Raw genomic sequence first — 27,200 nt, 5'->3', positions numbered from 1 at the left:
TCCGCCTCCGTGTCTTCATTTATAACATTTCATCACACACACACACACACACACACATACATCAAGTGTTCTTAATCTGCACCTCACCTTAAACTGGTGCAGAAATCAGACAATGAACCTCAGGAGACTCCACCCAGCCCTGGTGTAGCCCCGCCCAGGAGCAGAATGAAGAGGAGCGCCCCCTGGCGGGATGTCACGGTACACCTGTCTCACCCACAACAGAAAACACTGCAGCGTGGCATGGGTTCACCACTGAGATCCCGGTTCTTTTCACTGTTCCTCACTCAGGGTTCTATGCCAGGAATGCCGGGCGGGAAGAATCGCTACAAGGCGGGACACAAACACAAAGTAAAATAAAATGGGAATAAAATGAAATGACGTCTGCTGGGAAGCATTAGAATCACCTGTGCATCTTCTTTTTTAAAGTCCCGCTCTGGTGCTAAAGGGAGGAAGAAGCAGAATGTGAGTTGTAAATGTGATCAATCTGGATTTTAATGTGTGTGATGGTCCACCACGGTTCCAGCTTCACCTGGCCTTTTCCTGTCTTTCATCCTGCATCAGGAAAAGAAACCAGCCAATCACAACCCAGATCCTGAGCTGGACACCAGAGAGATAGACAGATCACCAGAAGACAGGCAGGAAGACACAGCGACAGGTTATAGTGATGAGGTGGGAGACAGTGAGCGAGGAGGAGAGGAGGAAGTCGACCCAGAGACTGAAACAGATTACAACTCCGGAACTGAGCCTGATCCTGAAGACGACCTGAACCCGGACAAGGAGACAGAGACAGACAGAGAGGGAGGACAGTCAGGGCTGGACTATTATAGTCACACAGACAGGTTGGAGGGGGAGGAGGAGGAGGTGGAGTCTGAGTTGGAGAGGGAGAGTCGGGAGGAATGGGAGAGGAAGAGACAGGAGATAATTGACAAGCTGAGGACGGGGGAGCTGGACGGAGAGATGGATGTCAGACTTCAACTGTCTCAGTTATACTGTATAAAGGTGAGACGTCACCAGTCTCAATTTTACTCTATGAAGCTGAGAGGTGACCTGTCTCAGTTTTACTATATAAAGGTCAAAGGTCACTTGTCTCAGTTTAACTGTATAAAGGTGAGACGTCACCAGTCTCAGTTTTACTGTACAAAGGTCAAAAGTCACTTGTCTCAATTTAACTGTATAAAGGTGAGACGTCACCAGTCTCAATTTTACTCTATGAAGCTGAGAGGTGACCTGTCTCAGTTTTACTATATAAAGTTCAAAGGTCGCTTGTCTCAGTTTAACTGTATAAAGGTGAGAGGTGACCTGTCTCAGTTTTACTGTATAAAGGTCAAAGGTCACTTGTCTCAGTTTAACTGTATAAAGGTGAGAGGTGACTTGTCTCAGTTTAACTGTATAAAGGTGAGAGGTGACCTGTCTCAGTTTAACTGTATAAAGGTGAGAGGTGACCTGTCTCAGTTTTACTGTATAAAGGTCAAAGGTCACTTGTCTCAGTTTAACTGTATAAAGGTGAGAGGTGACTTGTCTCAGTTTAACTGTATAAAGGTGAGAGGTGACCTGTCTCAGTTTAACTGTATAAAGGTGAGAGGTGACCTGTCTCAGTTTTACTGTATAAAGGTCAAAGGTCACTTGTCTCAGTTTTTCTGTATAAAGGTGAGACTTCACCAGTCTCAGTTTAACTCTATAAAGCTGAGGGGTGACCTGTCTCAGTTTTACTGTATAAAGGTGAGAAGTGACCTGTCTCAGTTTTACTGTATAAAGATCAAAGGTCACTTGTCTCAGCTTATCTGTATAAAGGTGAGACTTCACCAGTCTCAGTTGAACTCTATAAAGCTGAGAGGTGACCTGTCTCAGTTTTACTGTATAAAGGTCAAAGGTCACTTGTCTCAGCTTATCTGTATAAAGGTGAGACTTCACCAGTATCAGTTTAACTCTATAAAGCTGAGAGGTGACCTGTCTCAGTTTTACTGTATAAAGGTCAAAGGTCACTTGTCTCAGCTTATCTGTATAAAGGTGAGACTTCACCAGTCTCAGTTTAACTCTATAAAGCTGAGAGGTGACCTGTCTCAGTTTTACTGTATAAAGGTGAGAGGTGACCTGTCTCAGTTTTACTGTATAAAGGTCAAAGGTCACTTGTCTCAGTTTAAGTGTATAAAAGTGAGAGATGACCTGTCTGTTTTACTGTATAAAGTGCAAAGGTCAGCTGTCTCTGTTTTACTGTATAAAGGTCAGAGGTCACCTGTCAGTTTTACTCTAGGTCATGTGGGCAGCTTGTAGAACCAGGTCATTTAGGCAGGTTGTGGGTAAAACAAGCGTTTAAGGGGCTGTGTTTAGGGGTGACCATGCCCCCTCGTGAGCAGTGGGCAGCCATGACCGGCACCCAGGGAGCAGTGTGTGGGGACGGTGCTTTGCTCAGTGGCACCTTGGTGGATTGGGAACCGGCAACAGCCCCAGTGGTGTACAGGAGTTGCACGGATTTAAATCCAGTTCATGTTTGAGATTTTCCATTTATTTTTCTGTGTTTGGGTGTTTCTAAGGGAGCTCCTGGTGAAAACGGGCAGCCTGGACCCAAGGTGAGACTTCGATCACTTTCATGTTCAGCATTTCATTCTGATCTGCAGTGTACTTTTACAAATGGATTCCATCTGTTAAGGTTAGCAAATTTGAAGAAAATTCAGTATATAATCACTCCCACTCATCTACAACTCCTTGTTCATTTGGAGTTAACTTTGATGTCCTCCACAGTTCTATTTTTACACTACACGACAAATGGCTTTAATCAGGAAGTTATGAATTCTGCATTTCTGATGCTGTTATCAATGACCTTGAGAATATTTAGACTCCAAATGTTTTGTTCCCTTGTATCTCCATTCAGGGTGAACTTGGTGAGAAGGGACAGAAGGTACATTTTCCAGATGATAATCAGAATACATAATGATTATTTAATCCTGCGGTGATGGAGGACCTGTGTGCTGATGTTGGCAGGGAGAACCGGGCGTCGGGTACCGCGGCCCAGTCGGGCAGGCTGGTCCACCTGGGCAGAAGGTGGGAGAAGATCTCCAGTGATGCATAAGATGCACAGATGCTGCATTTCAATATAAAAGTTCACCTGTCGTTATGATGTACACTAAAGATGGATTCTGGTGAGGATGAAAACATTTTACTGTGCAGGGGGAGCCAGGAGAGCCCGGACCCCCAGGAGCACAGGGTATCCAGGGTATCCGTGGTAACCCAGGAATACCAGGGTTTCCTGGTCAGAGAGGGTTTCCTGGAGACCCAGGAGAGCCTGGAAGAGCAGTGAGTTGACATCACATCACATTACAATGTTGCATTGATGTTCCTTGTCTGTTTTATCAGTATAAAATGATAATGATGAGGAGGATGATGATGATCCAGCAACGAACATTCATCCCACTGTTCAGGGGGAGAAGGGAACACGAGGAAAAAACGGGTCACCGGGGTCAGCAGGTCCACCTGGGCCTCAAGGTCAACCGGTGAGGTTGCCAGTGTGTGTTTGTGTGTGTGTGTGTGTGTGTGAGTATGTGCATGTAAGTGTGTTAAATAATTAAGTCATTTTCTGCTGTAGGGTCCACCAGGATCAGCGGGCATTAAAGGTGAAAAGGTAACACGTACTGATCATTGATTTATTGGTTAGCTTAAAATTTCAAATTGCATAAAAAAGAACGTTGTCTTCTGGTGATCAGGGCGACAGAGTCCTGGGGGAACCTGGAGAAAGGGGCGTGGCTGGACTTTCAGGCCGAAAGGTAACACCATCACCATCGTTATGGGAACGCTGGTGTATTCTGATGGGAAATTTCTCTAAATCTCCTCTCAGGGCTCCAAGGGAGCAGCCGGATCCAGAGGACCAACTGGGCTCCTGGTGGGTCTGATGTGGGGGGGGTCTGTCTCTTCCTTTCAGGCGTCTGTTTTTACATAAGATGGTTTAGCAAGTTCTCTATTCAGACACTGATCTGGACTTGAGTCATTCATTTTTAATACCCTGCTGTGAGGAAGTGCTCTGATCTGCACGTTTACCTTCCCCTGTCATTACCACAGGGTCCCAAAGGATCCCCAGGTACAAAAGGCGAAAAGGTATGGTGATGCAGCCGCTCACTGGCCAGGCGCTGGGGCTTTGAATGAAAGGCAGGGTAGTCGATCCGGACTGGAGGCTCTTTAAATTTTAATGACTGTGTGGGAAGTTTCCTCCTGTGGATGCGGAGGACTTTCTGGTGACTTTGACAGGTGGGGGGCGGGGCTGTGCTGTGCCACTCAAAGCCCCTCTCATTGTCTGTATTGAGCTGTTTAACGATGATGGGCCTTTAAACCTGCGTCCAGGCACCTTCCCATCATGCAATGCTACAATTGGCTTTGGCTTTTTGATTTTGAATCAGTCTGACTTCATCGCATCCACATGAATATTAATAAATTAAACTGAAACTGTTCTGACAGGGCGACCGAGGCCTGACCGGTACCAGAGGAGAAAAGGTGAAAAGGCACGATGCAGATCCGTACGAATGTGGGGTAAAGTGGTGAATGTCTGCACATGTAAACCTGTCACCTCTGCGAACAGGGAGCCCCTCTGTCGGTGTCTGGACCGCGTGGGTATAAAGGGTTAAAAGGACAGGCGGTGAGCACTCTAGCGAATCCGACCCGCTTTACTCGACTTCATACCGACGCGGAATGAACCAGGCATCTGGTGTTGCAGGGGGAACGAGGTCCTCCAGGCTTTGATGGAGATAAAGGGGAGAAGGGAGAAGATGGACCACCTGGAGTGAAAGTAAAGTCTTTATATTCAAATATTTAAAGATGTTCATCATTTTGTAGTAGAGATGTGAACCTTCACTGGTCTCACGATTCGATTACTGAGGCCTCGATTATTGATGCATCCCATCTTTTTTGTTCTACTTTTTTTACTTCACATTATGTATTCAAATATGTCGGTGAGATGAGTGTTAAGGCCTCGTTCACACGGATGTCACAATGCATCAAGACTCATTTCATTGCCCCTATCTTGCAGTAATTTGTGCTTTCCCACTTAGCCCCCAATGGAGATGGGGATGTCTGATTAGCTGGAATATGCAGGATTATTTCAGGAACGGCGTGTGTCTTCACCAGGGCCTGAAGGGAGAAACGGGAAAGAAAGGGGCCGTAGGACCATTTGGAGCTCGAGGACTAGTGGGCCAGAAGGTTCGAATCCCCAGTTCAGTGTTCCCTTTGTGTAATGATATAAAACACAGACAATGAGTCCCACCCACTTGTTTTCAGGGTGACCCCGGGGAGCCTGGGGTCAACGGTGAAGTGGTGAGTGGGGCCTTAAATAAAAAAAAAAAAGTTCTGCGACCCCAAAGATGCTTCATCGTGAAGAGCCTCGCTTGTCCTGTTGCAGGGTCGCCATGGAAACCATGGTGCAGATGGAGCCAAAGGAGAGAAGGGTGACAGGGGGGTGCAGGGGCAGAAAGGGGACCAGGTGATGGCTTCAGTTCTTTCTCTTTCAGAATTAAAGCCGTTGCAGGCTGTTTGCTTTTATCTCATCTCGCACTTGTTCTCAGGGAGGAAGAGGAGATCCTGGTCTGCCAGGAGCCACAGCGGAGAAAGGAGAAAAGGTCACACGTGACTTTTATATTACTAGTTTGGTTGCACCATCAGCAGCATGGCCATTTTGTAGACGTTTCAGTAACTAAGGTACCTGTGGCTGTTCAGGGTTACCGAGGATTTCCTGGACGTATCGGGACCCCAGGCGTGGATGGCGAACGTGTGAGAGACACGGATCATATTTCATAAAGTAACAGTCCTCTACACAGGGCACTTTAAACTTGCGCTTCATTAACAGGGCGCTGCAGGGTCACCAGGGTCGCCTGGAAATCCAGGCCTCAGCGGACTTCCTGGGCGGAAGGTGAGTCGCTCCGGAGGTACAGAATGAACACATCCCACACATTTTGTTCCAATCACATCACTTTGTTAATTAATATGACCCGTGGGTTGGAAAGAGGAATTAATCACTCAACAGTACAGATAGTGGGCGTGCCTCAAACTCAGTAAGTTCTCAGAACTGCTGCTCATCTCCAGGGTGACAAAGGAGATGCTGGTCTGAATGGGAACCAGGGAGCTCCAGGCCATAAAGGAGACAAGGTGCGTGTCTGAACAGGTCTCTAGCACTTAATTCTAACCTTGACATTCCAACAACTCTTAATGATTCCATCTAAAGTTAAATCTTTGCATTTAAAATATTACCGTGGTAGTAGCCTAGTGGGTAACACACCTGCCTATGCACAAAGTCCCAGGTTCAACCACTAAGATTACTTACTACCAATGCGTCCCTGAGCAAGACACTTAACCCTGAGTGTCTCCAGGGGGGGACTGTCCGTGGAACTACTGGGTGTAAGTCGCTGTGGATAAGGGCGTCTGGTAAATTACATAAATGTTAATATTAATGCTGGACAATGATTAAAACATTTTAATTATGATCGCATGTGTGCCTGTGATTGTTATGTGCAATTCAAAATTCTCACTTTCTTTTTTGTATCTTTATTGTCATTCCAGCAATGAGACATTGTACAACAATTTTAATATGCAAGTGTCCAGTGCAAATAAAATAAGCATATAAATGATCCATAACCACAGACGTCATATTGCACCTGCTGCTCGTTGATAACTTAGACAGTTCCTATCGGCTGTAGATGCTGCCAACTCAACAAGTTGTAGGAAAAAGTTATACTAGCACATTAGTAATGCATACACACACTCTACACAACAAAGAGCACCGAGCGCTGTGTCCGTGCACGCCGCCATGACGCCTATCCCACGTCTATAACATTTACAGCATTTACCGGACGCCCTTATCCAGAGCGACTTATAATCAGTCCTTACAGGGACAGTCCCCCGGGAGACACTCATTAGTAAGTGAAGTTTGAACCTGGGACTTCTGGCTGTGTTTAAATGTATTGGTATTCAGAGACAGACAAGACAAAATAAAAAATAATAATTTTAAAAAAGGCGTTGTCTGAAAAAAAAAAAAAGGACGATGTGTGCATTCGTTATCAATATTGATATCTGCACTGTTAAACAATATCGAACGCTAAAACCCTCACCCATGTTCCCTATGCTGTCATTCGCTGGTTAAATCCAGGGATCTGCTGGATTTCCTGGATTTCCGGGGTTTAAAGGATCGCCTGGACTGTCGGGAGCATCAGGAGCACCAGGAAAACCCGGCCCGGTCGGAGCTAAAGGGGACGCGGGTCGAAAGGTCAATAACCTTACCAACACACAGTCTGACGTCACGGCCGCGGTGGCAGCGAGACGAGGAGCAGCGAGTTAAACTTCTCCTATCTATAGCAGCTGTGGGGGAGGAGGAAGTCTTCATTAACAGAGCTATTTCTAACAAGATGGGAGTCTCAAACTCCAGCAACGTGGCATGCAAATATCCCCTTTTAGGCCCAATTAGGCCTCTCTTGATGTTGATTGAAACGGAGTGCGGTTTAATGCTAATTGTCTGTGGGAGACTGAAGGGAGGACGCGGTGCCGAGTATTTATAGATGAATTCATCGTGTACCGCGGGATAATTGACGGATAAAAGTCGTTCGAGAGTGATTGCATCACAGATACTTTTCAGACTGTATTTACTGTTTACCCACGGATATCATGTTTGCTCTTCATGGCTTCATGTCTTCATGAAAATGAAACGCAGTTTCGCGCGCATAACTGACCGCCTTGCTATCGACCGATGAAGACGTGGGCTGATTTCACTCCTCTGGTGTGTGTAGGGTGAGAGGGGACGCCGGGGTCGGGGGAAGGCCTGTCGTCCAGGGCCGGCGGGGACACCAGGGCCGAGCGGAAAGAATGTAAGTCCATAGTAAATTATGAGTTCCGCCGTCTGACAGCGGGAGCTCTGGTTTGATCGCCGTCTGTTTGCTGCAGGGGGAGCTGGGGGCTGAGGGGCAGAAAGGACAGAAAGGGGAACCGGGGCTGTCGGTACGTTCACCGTCCCACCTGAGCCGTTTATGACTTCTGTTCACATGACGTCACCTGTCGTCTCTTTTTTTTCTGTCTGGCTCTGAGGTGGAAGAAGTGAAAGAGTTTGTAATGCAGGAGGTTGTAGGACAGTGTGGTAAGTCATTTAAGATCTGTGTGTGTGTGTGTGTGTGTGTGTGTGTGTGTACATGCCCGCCTCGGAGTATCTGTTCCAGAGCCCCTGCCGATGTGCCAGGGTTTCTCCACGAGAAGCACCATCTGTTGTGTTCCTCAGCGTGGAACAGAAACAGTGACGGCCATTCACAAACATGGAGCTGGAGGAACGGTGGCCATTAAACATAATGCTTTAATGAAGCACACAAGCTTAATGAAGGCTTTACTGCAGAAGACGCAGAATAACATTTACTAAAAAATTAGTTCAAATTGACTGTATTTAATGGACTCTGTTTCGGAACAGGGAAGGATTTCCTGTTGGTGCTTCAGACCGAAGGCCCAACAGCAGTGCAGGGAGAAGAGGAGTCATTACCCACAATGACCACACCCAGTCAGACCAGGGAGGAGAAGGCAGCCAGTCCTACCTCCACAACCATTGGAACTACATCCGCGTCCAACCACACCAAAGAGCAGCTTTCCACACCCACACCAGGTGATGGCAAGACCATGTAGAACAATAGGTCACTGTTGATGTCTGAGATTAGTAGGATTTGGTCACACATCACACTGATGATAAAATATGGCCCTAAATAACACTTTCACTAATTTTCCCCAAGATTTGAGGTGGTGTAACCTTGTTTTACACTCACAAAGGAAATGCAACATGAAAATGCTGTAATGGTTAATTCAAACTACAATGTAATTACAGAAACTTTTCACCTTTTCTCCAGTAGCACATTTACATTTACGGCATTTACCAGACGCCCTTTTCCAGAGCGACTTACAATCAGTAGTTACAGGGACAGTCCCCCCCTGGAGACACTCAGGGTTCAGTGTCCTGCTCAGGGACACAATGGTAGTAAGCTGGATTTGAACCTGGGTCTTCTGGTTCATAGGCGAGTGTGTTACCCACTAGGCTACTACCATCCTGATGAGCTGGTAATGATGTGGTAGTAAACTGGTGGTAAACTGGTAATGAGCTGTAATTTGTTAGTTATGTGGTAGTGAACTGGTAGTAAACTGGTAGTGATGTAGTAGTGACCTGTGAGTTGGTAGTGAACTGGTATTGAATTGGTAGTAAACTGGTTGTGAGCTGTGAGTTGGTAGTGAACTGGTATTGAATTGGTAGTAAACTGGTTGTGAGCTGTGAGTTGGTAGTGAACTGGTATTGAATTGGTAGTAAACTGGTTGTGAGTTGGTAGTGAACTGGTATTGAATTGGTAGTAAATTGGTTGTGAGCTGTGAGTTGGTAGTGAACTGGTATTGAATTGGTAGTAAACTGGTTGTGAGTTGGTAGTGAACTGGTATTGAATTGGTAGTAAACTGGTAGTGAGCTGTGAGTTGTTAGTGAACTGGTATTGAATTGGTGGTAAACTGGTTGTGAGCTGTGAGTTGGTAGTGAACTGGTATTGAATTGGTAGTAAATTGGTTGTGAGCTGTGAGTTGGTAGTGAACTGGTATTGAATTGGTAGTAAACTGGTATTGAATTGGTAGTAAACTGGTTGTGAGTTGGTAGTGAACTGGTATTGAATTGGTAGTAAACTGGTAGTGAGCTGTGAGTTGTTAGTGAACTGGTATTGAATTGGTGGTAAACTGGTTGTGAGCTGTGAGTTGGTAGTGAACTGGTATTGAATTGGTAGTAAACTGGTTGTGAGCTGTGAGTTGGTAGTGAACTGTGGCTGAACTGTCAGCATCGCTTGTAGAAGAACGAATGAAACGCGTTGCGTAAGAATAAATGTGTGAACTGATACGTAGATGCAGCAGATCGGCAGTTGCCGTTTATTAGTGAGGAGGCTGCTGATGGACAGGCTGAGCTGAGCCCAATTTAACTGGTTCCTCTGCTGCTTCATCTTACAGACAGTAATGGACAGGAGAGGCGGAGACTGAGGGAGAAGCGGCACATCTTCATTCCTTCATCAGGTAAAATGCAGTTCATCCACATCTCTGTCTTACTCGTCCTCTCACATGTATAATTAGAGAGGAAGTGAGGAGAGCGAGCTTATCATTTCTGGTGGCCACTGATTGGCAGAGGGTGACATCAGCGCAGCCTGATCATGATGGAGCCCATATGAGAAATGATGTCATCTGCCAAATTCTGACATGCTGTTGGCCCTCAGACGCCTGCAGAGAGCCCATGTCCGAGGGCCACTGTGCCGACTACGTCCTGCTGTGGTACTACCACCTGCACTCAGGGGCGTGCCGGCCCTTCGTCTATGGCGGCTGTGGGGGAACGCGGAACCGATTCGCCAGCAGGCAGGACTGCTGGGCGCGGTGTGTCCAGAATGCGAGAGGTAAAGGGTGAAGCATCTAGAAAACCCCATCTACCCTCCACCCATACCTCCCCGGTCCCTAATCGGTCTCATTACTGAATCTCCCACAGATCCTGGATTCTCCTGAAAATGGAAGAAAATGCAATAACTGGGACTCGTGAAATACTGTATTATCCAGTTGGTATTATTGTAAGATACTGTAGATTTTGTGATGTGATATGATTGTAGTTTTTTTTCTTACATTTAATTTATGAAATAATGTTTTTTTTTTTTTTTTTTTTGCACTACTGCTGTTCCGATGCTGAAAATAATCCACCCACAACATGACATATTCCATATTCTCGGTGTACGTTTCATCTGTGCATGAGTGGGTGTGTTTAAGATGTGCTTAGCCACGCCCATAGGAGAGTGTGTGTGCCGATCGTGACCTCTCCCACACGGTGTACTCAGGGCTTGGCTCTCCATCCTGGCTCCTCTCCTGTTTCTGCTCCTCTGTGGTGTCTGGTGAATGCGCTGGTCTGTGTTCTAGGCCCAGCGTTCTATGGAACATTTTTATCACAGAATATATCAGTCAAATTCTTCTCATTATTATTACTGTACGATGATTATTCTAAGATGCTGGTGTCCTGGGACACTCACCTCGGTTATATAAGCAGCTGGGCTCCAGCAGCGCCTCACGCCGGTGCATATGTCCCATCAGCGGGCAGGACACCACAAGATCACCCGACACAGACCTCACACATGCACATGTGCTCTTACCTGCACTCCGCTGTCCCGCCGGGACCCCCACTGTCCCCGAGTTGTGGGGCACGTATACATGAAGCAGGTACGGCATCGTGAGTCTTTCCTCGTTGGGTCTGAACCAATAAGGTCGCGGTGTGACGCGTGCGCTGGCGCTCTAATTGGACGGAACGGAGCGCGTCCCCGGCGGACGGATAAGAGGCGCGCGAGGAGGGGGACGTTGTCACTTTTACCCTCGCCCTGGCCACCACCGGACGCAGTCGGGTAAGGGGCTTTTACTCTGACTTCTTGCATTATAAACGTCGCTGCCGAGTACACTGAGATGTAAAATGTGCCTTCAGCCAGCGGGACCCACGATGCCCCCCACCCGAGTCCTGCTCCTGCTGGCGGTCCTGTGTGCGCGCACGTCGTGCCTGTGCCTCCGAGCGCACGACGCCGACGCGGAGCTCCTGTGCGACACCGACCTCCTGCCCGGCGCCCGGGGCGCCGAGCCGCCCGGCGGCTCCGTCCTGGGCGTCCCGGGCTTCCTGTTCGGACCCGGCGCGCCCCCGGCCAGCGGCGAGGCGCGCGAGAGGCGCGCGTACGCGGCACCCGACTACCGGATCCTGAGCCGGACGCAGTTGCGCAGCAAAATGTACCGGAACAGCGCGAAGAGCGACCGGCGCAGCCAGCTGACCCTGTCGCTGGACGTCCCGACCAACATCATGAACATCCTGTTCGACATCGCCAAGGCGCAGAGCCTGCGCGCCAAAGCTGCGCACAACGCGCGCCTCATGGCGCAGATCGGCCGGAGGAAGTGAACTTTACGCGCGGACTTTCCCCCTGTTTACTTTCCCCTTTTAACTCCGAAAGCTCGGCTAAATTGTGTATTCATGTTGTATAATGTTGGACTGGTTGTGTTTTCATCGGATCGGAACCCCTCCGATCAGCGCGCCAGGAGAGATTCGCTGGCCAATCAGAGCACCGAAACGAGTTATTAAAGAAGGAGTGGAAGAGGAGTTCGTGAGAAAGAGTCATGTGTGTTCTGGTTCCTTTATCCACCCCTGGCGCCGAGTGGTAGAATATTCATTACCGTACGCGCATCGTTAAATATTTTTATACTCAAATGATTATTTTTCCTCTTATAAATAAAAGCAGATGAATTCCAGCCGCTTCTGCCGTTTTCTGTCTCCTCCATCTGAATTTTTAAAAATTCTTTACTACGAGTTGCCGGTCGGGTGCAGGGGGACACTGAATGTTTTTATTAATTTCCAGAATAACTAGTAATAAATCTAACCTTTACGAGTAGAACATGTTTGAAACATTTCTTAGGAAATGTTGGGTGTAGGGTGGCACTAGCCAGGTGGTAGTAACACACTTGCCTATGAACCAGAACCCCACTTACTACCATCGTGTCCCTGAGCAGGACACGCAACCCTAATCCAGGGGGGGACTGTCCCTGTAACTACTGACTGTCACTCTGGATAAGGGGGTCTGGTAAATGCTGTAAAAGTAAATGGTTTTGCAGAAGCATGTGACACTTCCTTATACTCCTGTACCTGCTGAGTGATAATTAATAATTCAGACAATAACACATATCATAATTATATGTATTGTCCGCTACTTTACACGTCATCTGAAACTAATCAAGTCGTAATAGCAACTAGTAATAGTAAACTGCAGCACCGAATCTGAACAGTCATGAATGAAAGATGTTGCGACAGAGCTCCTTCTCACAGTAATAACATTAATAATGATTGTTTTTATATTGTTTGTAGAAGTTCTGATTTTTTTACGATATTATATACAGAACATTTACATTTTACATTTACAGCATTTATCCAGCTCACCTTACAATCACAGGGACAGTTCCCCTGGAGACACTCAGAGTTGAGTGTCTTGCTCAGGGACACAATGGTAGTATGTGGGGGGTAGTGGGGGTAGATCCTGGGACTCCATCTCTCGTACCTTCAGAAAGATGAGAGTTAGGACTCCATCTCTCGTACCTTCAGAAAGATGAGAGTTAGGACTCCATCTCTCGTACCTTCAGAAAGATGAGAGTTAGGACTCCATCTCTCGTACCTTCAGAAAGATGAGAGTTAGGACTCCATCTCTTGTACCTTCAGAAAGATGAGAGTTAGGACTCCATTTATCGTACCTTCAGAAAGGTGAGAGTTAGGACTCCATCTCTCGTACCTTCAGAAAGATGAGAGTTAGGACTCCATCTCTTGTACCTTCAGAAAGATGAGAGTTAGGACTCCATTTATCGTACCTTCAGAAAGGTGAGAGTTAGGACTCCATCTCTCGTACCTTCAGAAAGATGAGAGTTAGGACTCCATCTCTCGTACCTTCAGAAAGATGAGAGTTAGGACTCCATTTATCGTACCTTCAGAAAGGTGAGAGTTAGGACTCCATCTCTCATACCTTCAGAAAGATTTTGTTGCACTCCATGATGCCTGAAGTCACACCCAGTATAAAGCTTGTGGAGAGAAGCCTAAATAATTCTTCATGAAAAACAAATAAGTATATAAATGACAGAACGTGGTTCATTATTAGCAGCTCAGTCAGAACTGCGTCGATCTGTGCCTCTCTAGCGCTACCATGTGGAAAATAGAAATAGAAATAAAAACGTATTTCACGACCAGAAGAAGGAATGTGTTTTATTATATGTGTCAAGTGACGAATGTTAACAACTACATTTATTTATTATTCAGCCCCAAATTACAATTTGTCTTGATGGACTTTAACCGGCCACACACGGAAAAACTCTGCACACAAGAGTACGGAACCTCCATGGTGAAATGGAGGAAGGAATTTGAGTATTCTTAAAATATTCGTTAAAATATAAACTATATTTAATATATTAAAAATGATATATTGAAAATGATAAATGTTTGACCTGAACGCGGAGCGCGATGGCGTCATTTCCGCCGACGTGTCGCCAAGGGCGGAAGTGGTTGCAGGGCAGCTGGCGACGTGGAAGCGGGGTTGGAGGTGCGGGAGTTGGTATCTAGCTGGCGTCAGAAACGTCCCGCACGATGATTAAGAAGTTTGATAAAAAGGACGAGGAGTCTGGTGAGTTGATATGTATCCGTGTAGGTTTTGTGGCGGGTTTGTGTGTGGCCGCCGTCTGCAGCTTCTGTTCGGAAGTCGAGGGCCCGCTGGCGGATTTTAATTTATTTCTATTCGCCTCTCGATCCTGTACAGCAAGTAACAATAATATCACGTTTTGTGTTAAAGTGCGCCGTACTTCACGTTTCCTCGCCTCGGTTATTATTTTATATCTACCGCCGTGCGGGGATGTCGGCTGTAGCCGCCTTCTCACGTCTCACTTCTGGTAGTAAAGTATAGTAAATTCGGCCCGCGGTGTGTACTCGTTCTTTACAATGTTCACCAGAATAACATGACGGAACTCTCGCTGTGACGTGTATGAAAATCATACACGTTTGCAGCGCCGTGGTGGCGTCGTCAAGCCTGGCGAAATAAATTACACCTGAAGTGGGGGGGTTATTGTGATCGGCGCATGCGCAGTGCTCTGCTGATGGGTGTTCGGTTTTGGGGGCAGGTGTAGAGTAAAGCAGCAATAAATATCCTGTACTGAACACGTGACCATAAACACATTCGGTCCTATACACATTTACGGAATTTACCAGACACCCTTATCCAGAGCGACTTGTAGTCAGTAGTTACAGGGACTGTCCCCCCGGAGACACTCAGGGTTCAGTGATGGTAGTAAGTGGGGATCCCGATCTGCCAAGGTGCCACTGAGCAAAAGCACCGTCCCCACACACTGCATCACAAAGCATGCCATAAATTTTGTGCATGATCACATGATGTTTTCAAATACAAGAGTAAGGTCTCGTACGCTGTGTGGATGCTTTGATTTGCTACAAAGAGCAGAATTATTTTTTTTGTGTTGTAGCTTTTCAGAACAAAATGTCATTTCACTGCGGTGACAAGGTAAAGAATTGAACTGACAATATTGTTCTACTGTAATACAAATCAACAGTGAATAAGTAAATGCCAGTGTTTTTATCAACTCAGTCACAGCATAGTAGAAAAAGGTTACACGGAAATCACTTTGAAAGAGAACAACACAAAGATCCCATTCAAATTAAATAACATTTGTAATTGTAAACAATCTGATGTATAGAACAATCATTTATTTTAATGTCTAATACCTTTCTATTAACAATATTTTTATCAATTCAGATAAACAGTTGCATGTCAAAATCTTTGTTCAAATATAAACAGTGAACAGCAATACTGAGTGTGAGAAAAAAAAATCCAACCCTGACGTTACAGTCACGTCTTTGTTCAAGACGGTATTCTTTACAGAATTAAACCTCCCATTTCACACGGCCCTGATGGGACTATTTAGACTGTGTACACCGTGTGGACACTTTGATTTGACCAATACAAACAAAGTATGCATGTTTTTTCTAAAGTCCCGGTAAGACGATAATGTCGTGTTGCAGATCTCTGGTCACTCAGAGAAAGAACGGCTTTTCCTCCATTCCGGAGCCAGAGCGGCGCTGTACTCTGTAGATCAGGCCGCCACAGTCATCGTGGCGCTCACGAGCTCTGTGAAGGCCTGTTGAATGCGGAACTCGCTGCTACCGTTACCGACGAGTCTTCCACGTTTGAGGATGAGGAGACTAATACAGATCAGCATTACTCTGGTGCACGCTGACGCGAGACACCCAAACTTCACCTGAGGACCTGCTTCATGAGTTTTGACCGTTTTTTTTTTTTTTTTTAGGTAGCGGATCCAATCCGTTTCAGCATCTGGAGAAGAGCGCCGTGCTGCAGGAGGTTCGTTTATCCACGAGTCGGCATTCTTCCATGTAAGACCTGTTTATTGTCAGCGTCTGACCGCTTTAATGGTTCATTCCAGGCTCGCATATTCAACGAGACCCCAATCAACCCACGGCGATGCCTCCACATCCTCACCAAAATAATCTACCTGCTCAACCAGGTGGGCAGATTCATCGTAAATCCTGATCTGGCCTGTTAGAAGTTGTGATAACGCTGCATCTGCCTGTTTCAGGGCGAGCACTTTGGAACCACCGAGGCCACCGAGGCCTTCTTCGCCATGACCCGACTCTTCCAGTCGAATGATGTGTGTCCCCTGTTCTCGTCATTTTATAAAACTGATATTTCTCAGTCTTGTGTGCGGGCGACATTTGATATTCATGCCATCAACAACTTTGTCTCACTAGCAAACCCTGAGAAGGATGTGCTACCTGACCATCAAGGAGATGGCCAACATCTCTGAGGACGTCATCATCGTGACGAGCAGGTCAGGGAGTCTCCGCGGCAGAACGAATCGCTGCTGCTAAGACGAGGCCCCGGTTTGATTGTAAGTGTGCGTGTGCGTTGCAGTCTGACCAAGGACATGACTGGAAAGGAGGACGTTTACCGGGGTCCCGCCATCCGCGCCCTGTGCAGGATCACTGATGTGAGTTAGTTTTCTGGAACCTTCTGACCTGTTTATTACTGAAGCGCTGCTCACTTTTCCTGATTCTGTCTGTGGACCATCATCTCCACCCAGACCACCATGCTGCAGGCCATCGAGAGGTACATGAAGCAGGCCATCGTTGACAAGGTGCCCAGCGTGTCCAGCTCCGCCCTGGTCTCCTCTCTGGTGGGTGGTGTTTTTGATAGCTCTCCATGGTGCATTGTGGGTCTTGTCGTCTGAGGGTGGTGTTTGTCTGCAGCACATGGTGAAGATGAGTTATGACGTGGTGAAGCGGTGGGTGAACGAGGCTCAGGAGGCGGCATCCAGCGATAACATCATGGTGCAGGTGAGTCGAGACCTCGACCAGTCTCCGGGGTGCCGTCCTGCCGCCGCCTCGTCGGATGATGACTCCGCCCCTCTCTGCCCCGCAGTACCACGCCCTCGGCCTGCTCTACCACCTGAGGAAGAACGACCGTCTCGCTGTCACCAAGATGCTCAATAAGTTCACCAAGTCCGGTCTCAAGTCCCCGTTTGCCTACTGCATGCTGATCCGCATTGCCAGCAAGCTGCTGGAGGAGACGGAGGGGGGGTACGTCCTCACGCCGCCATGACAGAGGACAGGTGTCACTGGGAGCACCACGTGACGTATGTGTCTGTGTGTTAGGCATGACAGCCCCCTGTTTGACTTCATTGAGAGCTGCCTGAGGAACAAGCATGAGATGGTGGTGTATGAAGCTGCCTCTGCCATCGTCCACATGCCCAACTGCACCGCCAGGGAGCTGGCGCCAGCCGTGTCCGGTACGCACCATCGCCACACACTCCAACCATCACGTCACCTTCTAGCTGAAAGAAGTGAAATTAGGGATGAACGTGTGTAGGTCCCAAACCTACAGCCCAGATGGAGGCAGTGAGGGGAGTGTCAGTCGGTCATTAAAGGTCCCCTATTATGAAAATGTGACTTTGTGAGATGATTTAACATGAATACGAGTTCTCCTTGCCTAGAAATGGCGGTGGGTGTAAAGAGTGGTTTGGTTGTTCTGCTTCACCGTTCAGAGAGCGGCAGCTCAGACGGTCCAATCTGGAATTTGTCCCCTTGTGACGTCATAAGGGGAAAGGTTACCTCCCCTTTCTCATGCTATTTCCACCCAGAGTATTTCCCACCCCTCCCCTAAAACATCTCGACCGACCTTCCAAACGTGCGAAAGCATTGCAGTTGCTCTGTGATTTGGATGTGAAAATTAATTAAATGCCCCTCTCAACTTCTATAGGCCTCTCTCCTCCTCGTCCCGCCTCTCTCCTCCTCGTTAGCGTTTAAAGCTACAGACCCCGAAACGGAGCGTCCTGGGAAAATGTCATTGTGGGACTGGATCAAATTGGCTGTAATTCTGAATTTCCGAAAGAAACTCCAGATACAGAAATAGGGGATAGTCGATGAAAAGCACCTTGCACATTTCTGCAATGCTGTTAGTAGTAGATGAATTTGCTACTAGTAAGTTCTTGTATTTGGTTAAATGGTGTATCATTTCATCATTTGCTGGTAAATACTATTAGAAGAGACATTTCTACACCTTCCTCTTCTCCCACCCTCAGTTCTTCAGCTCTTCTGCAGCTCCCCCAAAGCTGCTCTGCGCTACGCTGCGGTCAGGACGCTGAACAAGGTAAACCGGACGCTGATATGAGCTGCCGCCCCGCCCCCGTTCCCGTGTTCCTCGTTAAGAACGGCCGTGTCGCTGGTGTCCACCAGGTGGCGATGAAACACCCCTCAGCGGTGACCGCCTGCAACCTGGACCTGGAGAACCTGATCACGGACTCCAACCGCAGCATCGCCACGCTGGCCATCACCACCCTGCTGAAGACGGGCAGCGAGAGCAGCGTGGATCGCCTGATGAAGCAGATCTCCTCGTTCGTGTCTGAGATCTCGGACGAGTTCAAGGTGACCATTCCGCTTCCACGTTTGTCGTGTGGGGTGAGAACAGGTCAGGGATTGAGGGAGGTGGTGTTTCTGTAGCAAAGTGACGCCAAAATCCGATTAGTGGGCGCGTGGCATCGAGGAATAAGCAGGAATTGTGTCATGATGAGGAATTAACAGCAGGATAAAAAACTAAGCCACAACACGAACAGCTCCACCCACTCTCGTTATTGCCAAGTTCTTTACAAACTGAATGCCTTTGTAATAACTGTGGAATGACTTTCCCCCCATCTGCTGTGTAGGTGGTGGTGGTCCAGGCCATCAGTGCCCTCTGTCAGAAGTACCCCAGAAAGCACAGCGTCATGATGAACTTCCTGTCCAACATGCTACGGGATGACGTGAGTGTGTGTGTGTGTGTGTGTGTGTGTCCAGTTAAATGTTAATCGTTCAGTAATCTGTCCAAATCACGGTAATTCTCTAATTCGCCGGTGCTGAGCGCCCGACTCCCCCCATAAAAACACCCAACACCCATGACATGGGGTAACCTCTGCAATATAGTTGTTTCTGGCTGCCTGTCTTAATTTTGTTTATTTTATTTTTTTTTTTGTTTTAGTCACGTCCAGACTCCTTTCATTCTAGTCCAGTTTCAGTCAACAACAAAAAAAAAAAGTCTTGAGCATTTTAGTCTTATTTTATTCTGAATTATCCATGACTATTTTAGTCCAGTTTTAGACAACGAAATATTGTAATTACAATTATATTGAGGAATTTACATAATCAGGAAACAGCATAATAATAATAAGGTGATTAAATGAGTGGAAATAACTAGGGCTGTCCCAAACATTTGTTATTAAACAATTAATCTAGTGAGTTCTTTTTACAGTGCAGCTAATGATTCATTTTTCCCTAATTCATTCGATTCTCAATTATTCTTAACATTAATGTCTTAACATTTCAATACGTGTTTAATGCTCTTGACTCAAACTTACAAAATAAAATTTAAAATAAGAATGTAATAAGTGCAACATAATGTCAATGCAGCATTCAATTAAAAAATAAAAAGGTCACCCAGAATACTTCGTATTCTAGAGCAGTTGAAAGAATTGGAAAAGAAAAGGAAAGAATCCTTGGTATTGGAACAGTCATCTTTGATGAAGTGTTGCTTTTCTTGCACTGAAAAACTTTCAAATAAAATGTGAGGACGCTCTAGAAATAAGTCGCTCTGGATAAATGCTGTTAATGTGAATTAAAATGAAGGGACATTTTAGTATGGTTTCTATTTTGTAAACCACATTTTGTCTCGTTTTTATTAGTCAACAATTACATGATGTATTTCGTTAGAGTCATCGTCACATGACCAGCATTTACGCCTTGTTTCAGTCACACTCACACTCACTCTCGTATGCCTCACCGTTGCATGTTTGTGCGTTTGTCAGGGGGGCTTTGAGTATAAGCGCGCCATTGTGGACTGCATCATCAGCATCATCGAGGAGAACCCCGAGAGCAAGGAGACGGGTCTGGCCCACCTGTGCGAGTTCATCGAAGACTGCGAGCACACCGTGCTGGCCACCAAGATCCTGCACCTGCTGGGCAAAGAGGGGCCGCGCACCCCGTCCCCCTCCAAATACATCCGCTTCATCTTCAACCGCGTGGTGCTGGAGAGCGAGGCCGTGCGCGCCGGTGCGTCCCGCCGGTCACGGTCCGCCCGGGATCTCCTCCAGCGGAGGTCACCGGGCCCGTTGTCCTTGCTGATCTCTCACCTTGACCTGAGTGTTGAGGCGGGGCTTCTGATCTGCCCTTAATCCAGACTCCCGTTTCTGTTCCCCCCCCGCAGCGGCGGTCAGCGCTCTGGCCAAATTTGGCGCCCAGAACGACGACCTGCTGCCCAGCGTGTTGGTGCTCATGCAGAGGTGCACTCGCGATTCGCCACTTTTACTTTTATTCATCTCCATATTCTCCATTTAAAAATGATACGGTACTGAAATGTAATGCATGTCCACGTAACAGCGAAGCGGGTTGTGTGTGTAGATGCATGATGGACAGCGACGATGAGGTCCGTGATCGGGCGACCTTCTACATGAACGTTCTGCAGCAGAAACAGAAGGCTCTGAACGCCGCCTACATCTTTAACGGTGAGTGAGGGGTGGTGCTTATGCTTCCTGTTGGTGGTGGTGGTGGTGATGATGATTATGCCGTTTGTCACTGCGCTTGTCCAGGTCTCTCTGTGTCGGTTCCTGGTCTGGAGAAATCTCTCCATCAGTACACCCTGGAGCCTTCAGAGAAACCATTCGACATGAAGACCGTTCCCCTGGCAACAGCAGTCATCACCGAACAGAAGACAGGTACGACTGTAATTCATCTTTATTCTCTTTTCATGGCACAAGACCCATAATTCCTGGTAGTAAAGTGGCTGATTAGTGTGTGTTGAAACCTTCTGTCTCTAGAAATTGCTCCAGTGGCTACAAGCAAACTACCAGAGAAGCTGGCGCCGTCCCGGCAGGACATCTACCAAGGTCAGACACACGCCGGTTACCATAGCAACCACCCACTCTCCCCAGGATGCTGCACAACACCAGTGTATCATGGGACAGAGCGGAACCACGATAAAAATCACCATTTGTTAATGTTAGATGAATCACCAGCGTGAAAAGATATTTATTTGACTGTTTCCCACCGCAGAACAACTGGCCGCTATCCCAGAATTCCAGGGCCTGGGCCCCCTGTTCAAGTCGTCGGAGCCGGTGCAGCTGACGGAGGCGGAGACGGAGTACGTGGTGCGCTGCATCAAACATACCTTCTCCAACCACATGGTGTTCCAGTTCGACTGCACCAACACCCTGAACGACCAGCTGCTGCAGAAGGTGGTGGTGCAGATGGAGCCGTCCGAGGCGTACGAGGTGGCGCGCTACGTCCCCGCCCCCAGCCTGCCCTACAGCCAGCCGGGCTCCTGCTACAGCCTGGTGCGTCTCCCTGACGACGACCCCACCGCAGGTACGTTTCATCGCTTTCATTTACGTTCTGGAGCCGTTTTCTGCTTTAACTGCCGTGGATGTTTTCCTCTCCTCGCTCGCTCTCTCTCTCTCTCTCTCTCTCTCTGTGTAGTGTCCTGTACGTTCAGCTGCACCATGAAGTACCTGGTACGGGACTGTGACCCCAACACGGGCGAGCCTGATGATGACGGTTACGATGACGAGTATGTGGTGCGTATCTCCCCCTGTGGTGACCCGTCAGAAACGGCTCTTCCGATTGGCCGGCACGTGGCGTCCTCATCTCTGGCGTTTTCCCTGCCAGCTGGAGGACCTGGAGGTGACCGTCGCCGACCACATACAGAAGGTCCTGAAGCCCAACTTCGGAGCAGCCTGGGAGGAGGTGGGCGACGAGTTCGAGAAGGAGGAGACGTTCGCGCTGTCATCGGTCCGGACGCTGGAGGGTAAATACCCCGCACGCTGCTCTCTGATTGGCCCAGAGGCGTTTTTAACCCACGTCTCCTCCTCTTCGCGCAGAGGCCGTGAGCAACATCGTCAGTTTCCTGGGGATGCAGCCGTGCGAGCGTTCCGACAAAGTCCCGGAGAACAAGAACTCCCACGTCCTCTTCCTCGCCGGTCAGTATCACAGCCTCGCGGCGCGGCTTTTCGGAGCGATCCGCTGACCTATGACCTCTTCACAGGCGTGTTCCGCGGGGGCCACGACGTGCTGCTGCGGGCGCGGCTGGCGCTGGCGGACGGGGTCACCATGCAGGTGACCGTGCGGAGCAGCGAGGAGACGGCGGTGGACGTCATCCTGGCCTCCGTGGGCTGAAGAGCCCAGCGGCGGACCTTGGCTCCGCCCGTCCCGGGTTCCATTTTTTTTTTTTTTTTTTATTATTCCTGTCTGTTAGCACACAGCAACGTTCACACACATCCGACGTGATCAAGTTATAAAATGTTTAATGTTTCATATTGTGTGTAAATCTGCTCCTCTTCTGCTTCTACGTTCTCAATCCTGTGTTGCTTGTCAAATAAAACTATGAATAAAAATGTAACCATAAACTCACTCATTTTTTTTTTTTTTTTTTTTTTAATAAAAGATTTTGCCCCTTAAAGATCTTTGTATACAGAACGTTCTCCTCTGTCGTAATGAACACTGTACAGGTCTCTCGGTTCTTCATGGCTGTAGAAAAACTAATTCTCCTGGGGGCTGGAAGCACATCTCCTTTCAGGTGAGATGGTTTGTTGTGGACGTTTAAAACGAGTTGATGAAGTTGAGATACGCGTTGAGGAAGCCGGTGGGGTCTTCCAGCTGGGGGTAGTGGCTGATGTGTTCGTCCAGAACAGACACCGTGGACCTCCGCACCACCGCCCTGCGTGAAACGTTCAGAAGAGCATCTTCTGGTTTCCTCCACTACATCAGGATGGCTCAAAAGTAAAAAAAAATATATATGTATACACATAACTCACTGGTACAGATGAAGAAACTGAGGATGTGGGTTGACAGGGTCCAGTGGTCCATAGATCAAGTGCACTTTATAAATTAATAAATAAAAAAAAAAAACATCTCAGAAGAACATCTGGTCCTCATGGCTCAGGCTGTACGTATGAGAAGGTTTTAGTGTGCAGCTCCAGGTCGGTGAGAATTACGCTGGATTAGGCAGATTAGCCTCAATGACTCAGCCGGGAAGTTGTAAAGATGGAGAACATGGGCCATGCCCTGCCCTGCCACCCAGAGCTCCGCCCGTTGAGACCTCAGCCCTAAGTAACGCACACACACACACACACCACGCTTCAGTAACTCACAGGGCACCTGTGTGGAGGTCAGGGCTCCCACCCAACGCTCCCGGTGTTCCAGACGCTGGTTGATGTACTGCAGGATGCTGAGGAGAGAAGACGACGTCAGGAGCCAATCGGGGACATTTACAGCATTTACCAGACGTCCTTATCCAGAGCGACTTACAATCAGTAGTTACAGGGACAGTCCCCCCCCCCGGAGACACTCAGGGTTAAGTGTCCTGCTCAGGGACACAATGGTAGTAAGGGGGATTTGAACCTGGGTCTCCTGGTTCATAGGCGAGTGTGTTACCCACTAGGCTACTAGCACCCCAGAGACCCTCCCCGGTCCTGTACCTGTCCATGACGAGGTTCCCGTCGTTAAAGCGCACGCCGGTCCACATGTCCCAGTGCTCCGCGTCCGTGGGCTGGGTGTGGGGACCAAACACTTCCCCGATCCTGACAACCATCAGCACAATCAGTGCCACGCCCTGTTTTACACCACAGAGTCTCCAAGCCCCACCCACCCACCCCACCTCAGGACGAGTGGCCAGCGGCGGTTCAGACACTGACCCTCTGGAGAAGAGCGGGAAAGTTGATGAGGCGCGTCAGCAGTGGGGACAGGAAGGACGAGTCCTTCAGCACCTGCGGGCAGAAAGGATTCCTGCTAGAACGTCTGCAGGTTCTGGATCTGTGCTGTCTGTTTTACCAACATCATAGTGGTTCATCAGTAGTTACAGGGACAGTCCCCCCCCGGAGACACTCAGGGTTAAGTGTCTTGCTCAGGGACACGATGGTAGTAAGTGGGGTTTGAACCTGGGTCTTCTGGTTCACAATCGGCCGGGTTACACACTAAGGCTCCTACTATGTACCACGTGGTGTGTGTGTGTGTGTGTGTGTGTGTGCGTGCGTGTGTACATTGTGTGTGTGTGTGTGTGTGTGGTGCATGTGTGTGCATGTGTGTTTGTGTGTGGTGTGTGTGTGTGTGTGTGCGTGCGTGTGTACATTGTGTGTGTGTGTGTGTGTGTGTGTGTGGTGCATGTGTGTGTGTGTGTGTGTGTGCGTGTGTGTGGTGCATGTGTGTGCATGTGTGTGGTGCATGTGTGTGCATGTGTGTGCATGTGTGCGTGTGTGTGTGTGTGTGTGTGTGGTGCATGTGTGTTTGTGTGTGGTGTGTGTGTGTGTGTGTGTGTGTGTTCACCTTCTGTAAAAGTCGGGGATAATGTGTTTCTGGGAAGATTCCTCCGTTTGACAGGCAGAGGCTGTTGATGGTCAGGTGACCGCTCCTCTTCTGGTCACTCCTGCGTGTTAATTGATTATTGATTAAGTGACCAGCTCAGATGTTCCAGAAATGGTCAGCGGCACCTTCGCCTCTCCTCACCTGTACAGCAGCTCCAGTGCCACCGTGTCTCCGTAGTCGTGGGACAGGATGTTGACCCGGTGGTCCGACAGGCCCAGGTGGGCCACCAGCGCCTCCACCACACTGGCCTGTTCGAAGATGGAGTACCGGTGGGGCCTCTGCAGCAGGGGAGAACGCAGGAACCCACCCGGGATCAAACCTCGCCCCGCCCGGTTCCAGAACCTCGTCCACAGAACCTCCTCTACTTACCGGCTTGTCGCTGAAGCCGAAGCCCAGGAAGTCCAGGGCGACGACCCGGTTAAAACGCTGATTCAGAGGCTCCCAGATCTACACAGCAGGAGAAGAAGAACGTTCTGGGGTTTTTACTCCTTCTGGATCCAGCGCTGCAGGTGACTGAATGTTAAAAACTCACTTTGTTCCAGTCGTAACTGGACGTGGGGAAGCCGTGTAAAAGGATCACGACGTCAGAGCTGCCCACTGCGCCGAAGGACTCTACAGTAACACACACACACAACCACACACACACACACACACACACACACACACACGTTGGCTTCTAGTTAGACGCTGGTGAAGCTGGTAACAGAACATGTTGGTTGAGAGGAGGTCCAGCGGGGGGCCCCTGGGGACCTGGGGCCAGTCACCTCGGTAGAAGACGCTGCTCCCGCGGAAGGCGAAGGAGCCGCCGGCGGAGTGCCAGCCGTGCAGCGCCGGCGACAGTCGCGGCGGCGGGACGTGCAGGTACACGGCGAGCAGCGGGACGCAGATCAGGCCCACGTGAAGCCACCACTCCCTCATGGCGCCGCGGAGAGAGCCGCGGTCCTCGCCCTACAGAGCAGGGGCCAGCAGCATGAGAACCACGCCCGCCTGACTGGGGCCCAGCAGGGTCATCTCACGTGTGACAATCACACTTTTATACAACGTGACCACCGCTGGTGTGAAAAGTGAAGCGATTGTCAATGCGATACACAGCAGCACAGCACACGGTGACACGGTGAAATGTGTCCTCTGCATTTAACCGTCACTCTTGGTGAGCAGTGGGCGGCCATGACAGGCGCCCGGGGTGCGTGTGGGGACGGTGCGTCGCTCAGTGGCACCTCGGCGGCTCAGGATTCGTACCGGCAACCTTCTGGTTACGGGGCCGCTTCTTTAACCGCTAGGCCACCATGGCCACCATGAGTGATGGTTAGCGGTGACCTCTTCTCTTCCATAACCCAGCCACTGGGGACGCAGGTGACACACAGGTGTCCCACGTCTGGGTAAACGCTGGGTCGGATTGTCCAGACCAGATGATGCGCCGTGGCAACCCCTAATGGGTTGCCAACCTTCTAGCTGGTCTACCACTATGTACCATCCGACCTCTACAACTAATACAAAATGCAGCAGCACGACTGATCTTCAACCTTCCCAAGTTCTCTACAACGCCCCTCTACTACGTTCCCTCCACTGGCTCCCAGTAGCTGCACGCATCAGGTTCTAAATACTGATGCTGGACTACAAAGACAAACATGGAGTAGCACCATCCTACCTCACAGCCCTTATTACACCTCACACTGCACCTCGTATACTCCGAGCCTCCAGTACTGCTCGCCTGGTCCCTCCATCTCTGAAGGTAAAAGGAAGACGCTCATCTAGACTCTTCTCCATCTTGGCCCCTCGGTGGTGGAACGAACTTCCCCTCGAGGTCAGAACAGCTCAGTCACTGAGCACCTTCAAACGACAGCTCAAGACCTTCCTCTTTAGAGAATTTTTAGATTAAATTGTAATTTTCTTCTTGTCGAACTTTGTGTACAGAATTTACAACAGAGTGAATAAAAAGATTGTATTCATAGTTGGGGTCCTAGTGAACCGGAATTGATCTCTTCATTGATGGTAACATGAAAGCACGTTGTAAGTCGCTCTGGATAAGGGCGTCTGCCAAATGCCGTAAATGTAAATGTAATGGGAGCAGCCGACAGAGGAAGAAGATGATATTCCTCTTCCATGATGAAACGTGGAATAACGTGGAATAACGTGGAATAACGTGACCCCTCCGCCCCTCCTGTAATACAAACTTCTCCAGGGACTTTCTGCTCCTCTGGTTTCTAGAACAGTCTTACCACCAACGTCTCATACACGGGACACAAATCCACTTTTCAGACGGGCCTGCTGGCTTCGTGAAGCGTTATAACGTCAGCAGAGGCAGCATTAGTGATTTCCAGGATAATCCCTGTCGGGGAGGGGGGGGCGGGTTGAAAAGTTATTCCGAATATTCTCGATCATATTCGGGTCGCTCAGGTCGTGACCGAGACCGGATCGGAACCGTCACAGCAGGAACCCCGGTCTGTCTGGACCTTTGACCCCCCCGTGACGTGATAATATGAACCCGGAGCGGCCGAGGGAGGGTGTAAAACGCGGGTGCGAGTGGGGGAGACTCACCGCCGAGTCGCACCGGGTCATGACAGCCGGGCCCGGAGTCGGAGCGACGCGTCCCGCCGGCGGCCGCGGAGCAACGCGGTTTACGGAGCGCGGAACTGCGCATGTCCACGGGCGGGGGGGACCAAGTATCGCGAGAGCCGAGATCCCGACCGCCGACACACCGTTACCTGTTCGACGTTTCGGACCGATTAGGAACCACGTGTAA

The 27,200-nt window shown here is 48.9% G+C and overlaps 4 protein-coding genes across 6 annotated transcripts; 3 read left to right on the top strand and 1 right to left on the bottom strand.

Annotated features, from left to right (window-relative positions):
- Positions 1 to 303: 303 nt before the first annotated feature.
- Positions 304 to 10,693, top strand: LOC114765175 (collagen alpha-1(XXV) chain-like). The gene is made up of 30 exons (XM_028955263.1): positions 304 to 348; positions 427 to 462; positions 562 to 999; positions 2,532 to 2,567; positions 2,870 to 2,896; positions 2,980 to 3,039; positions 3,166 to 3,291; positions 3,417 to 3,488; positions 3,581 to 3,616; positions 3,699 to 3,758; positions 3,830 to 3,874; positions 4,051 to 4,086; positions 4,444 to 4,479; positions 4,565 to 4,621; positions 4,700 to 4,771; positions 5,110 to 5,181; positions 5,260 to 5,295; positions 5,381 to 5,461; positions 5,544 to 5,597; positions 5,695 to 5,748; positions 5,825 to 5,887; positions 6,061 to 6,123; positions 7,121 to 7,237; positions 7,755 to 7,832; positions 7,909 to 7,962; positions 8,050 to 8,098; positions 8,420 to 8,608; positions 9,973 to 10,035; positions 10,233 to 10,406; positions 10,496 to 10,693. The coding sequence occupies exons 1-30, from the start codon at positions 304 to 306 to the stop codon at positions 10,510 to 10,512; spliced, it is 2,346 nt and encodes a 781-aa protein (XP_028811096.1). The 3' UTR covers positions 10,513 to 10,693.
- Positions 10,694 to 11,032: 339 nt separating this feature from the next.
- On the top strand, positions 11,033 to 12,273 carry ucn3l (urocortin 3, like). The gene is made up of 2 exons (XM_028954360.1): positions 11,033 to 11,390; positions 11,468 to 12,273. Exon 2 carries the CDS (start codon positions 11,483 to 11,485, stop codon positions 11,924 to 11,926), a length of 444 nt encoding a protein of 147 aa, XP_028810193.1. The 5' UTR covers positions 11,033 to 11,390; positions 11,468 to 11,482; the 3' UTR covers positions 11,927 to 12,273.
- A 1,767-nt stretch (positions 12,274 to 14,040) lies between these two features.
- copg2 (COPI coat complex subunit gamma 2) lies at positions 14,041 to 22,507 on the top strand. 3 transcript variants are annotated; one of them, XM_028954187.1, is made up of 23 exons: positions 14,041 to 14,180; positions 15,868 to 15,920; positions 16,003 to 16,083; positions 16,156 to 16,227; positions 16,328 to 16,407; positions 16,491 to 16,566; positions 16,660 to 16,752; positions 16,826 to 16,912; positions 16,998 to 17,155; positions 17,231 to 17,364; positions 18,157 to 18,224; positions 18,311 to 18,499; positions 18,778 to 18,873; positions 19,912 to 20,155; positions 20,310 to 20,385; positions 20,504 to 20,607; positions 20,692 to 20,817; positions 20,920 to 20,988; positions 21,155 to 21,466; positions 21,578 to 21,675; positions 21,767 to 21,905; positions 21,979 to 22,077; positions 22,143 to 22,385. In XM_028954187.1, exons 1-23 carry the CDS (start codon positions 14,144 to 14,146, stop codon positions 22,271 to 22,273), a joined length of 2,622 nt encoding a protein of 873 aa, XP_028810020.1. In that variant the 5' UTR covers positions 14,041 to 14,143; the 3' UTR covers positions 22,274 to 22,385. The 3 variants fall into 3 exon arrangements, with proteins under 3 accessions (XP_028810020.1, XP_028810018.1, XP_028810019.1); XM_028954185.1 differs by having other exon boundaries at positions 21,578 to 21,905; positions 22,143 to 22,507; XM_028954186.1 differs by having other exon boundaries at positions 21,578 to 21,905; positions 21,979 to 22,385.
- Positions 15,849 to 27,110, bottom strand: mest (mesoderm specific transcript). Its single transcript, XM_028954188.1, is given in 12 exon segments — positions 15,849 to 22,814; positions 22,912 to 22,975; positions 23,248 to 23,324; positions 23,575 to 23,676; positions 23,791 to 23,810; positions 23,812 to 23,862; positions 24,419 to 24,518; positions 24,599 to 24,735; positions 24,827 to 24,904; positions 24,990 to 25,069; positions 25,222 to 25,405; positions 26,996 to 27,110. Coding segments are annotated over 12 exon segments (1,032 nt in total). The 5' UTR covers positions 27,017 to 27,110; the 3' UTR covers positions 15,849 to 22,696.
- Positions 27,111 to 27,200: the final 90 nt, after the last annotated feature.

This window comes from Denticeps clupeoides, chromosome 15 (genome assembly GCF_900700375.1).
Source record: "Denticeps clupeoides chromosome 15, fDenClu1.1, whole genome shotgun sequence".
Lineage (NCBI taxonomy): Eukaryota > Metazoa > Chordata > Actinopteri > Clupeiformes > Denticipitidae > Denticeps > Denticeps clupeoides.
This window is presented reverse-complemented; position numbering and strand designations above follow the sequence as displayed.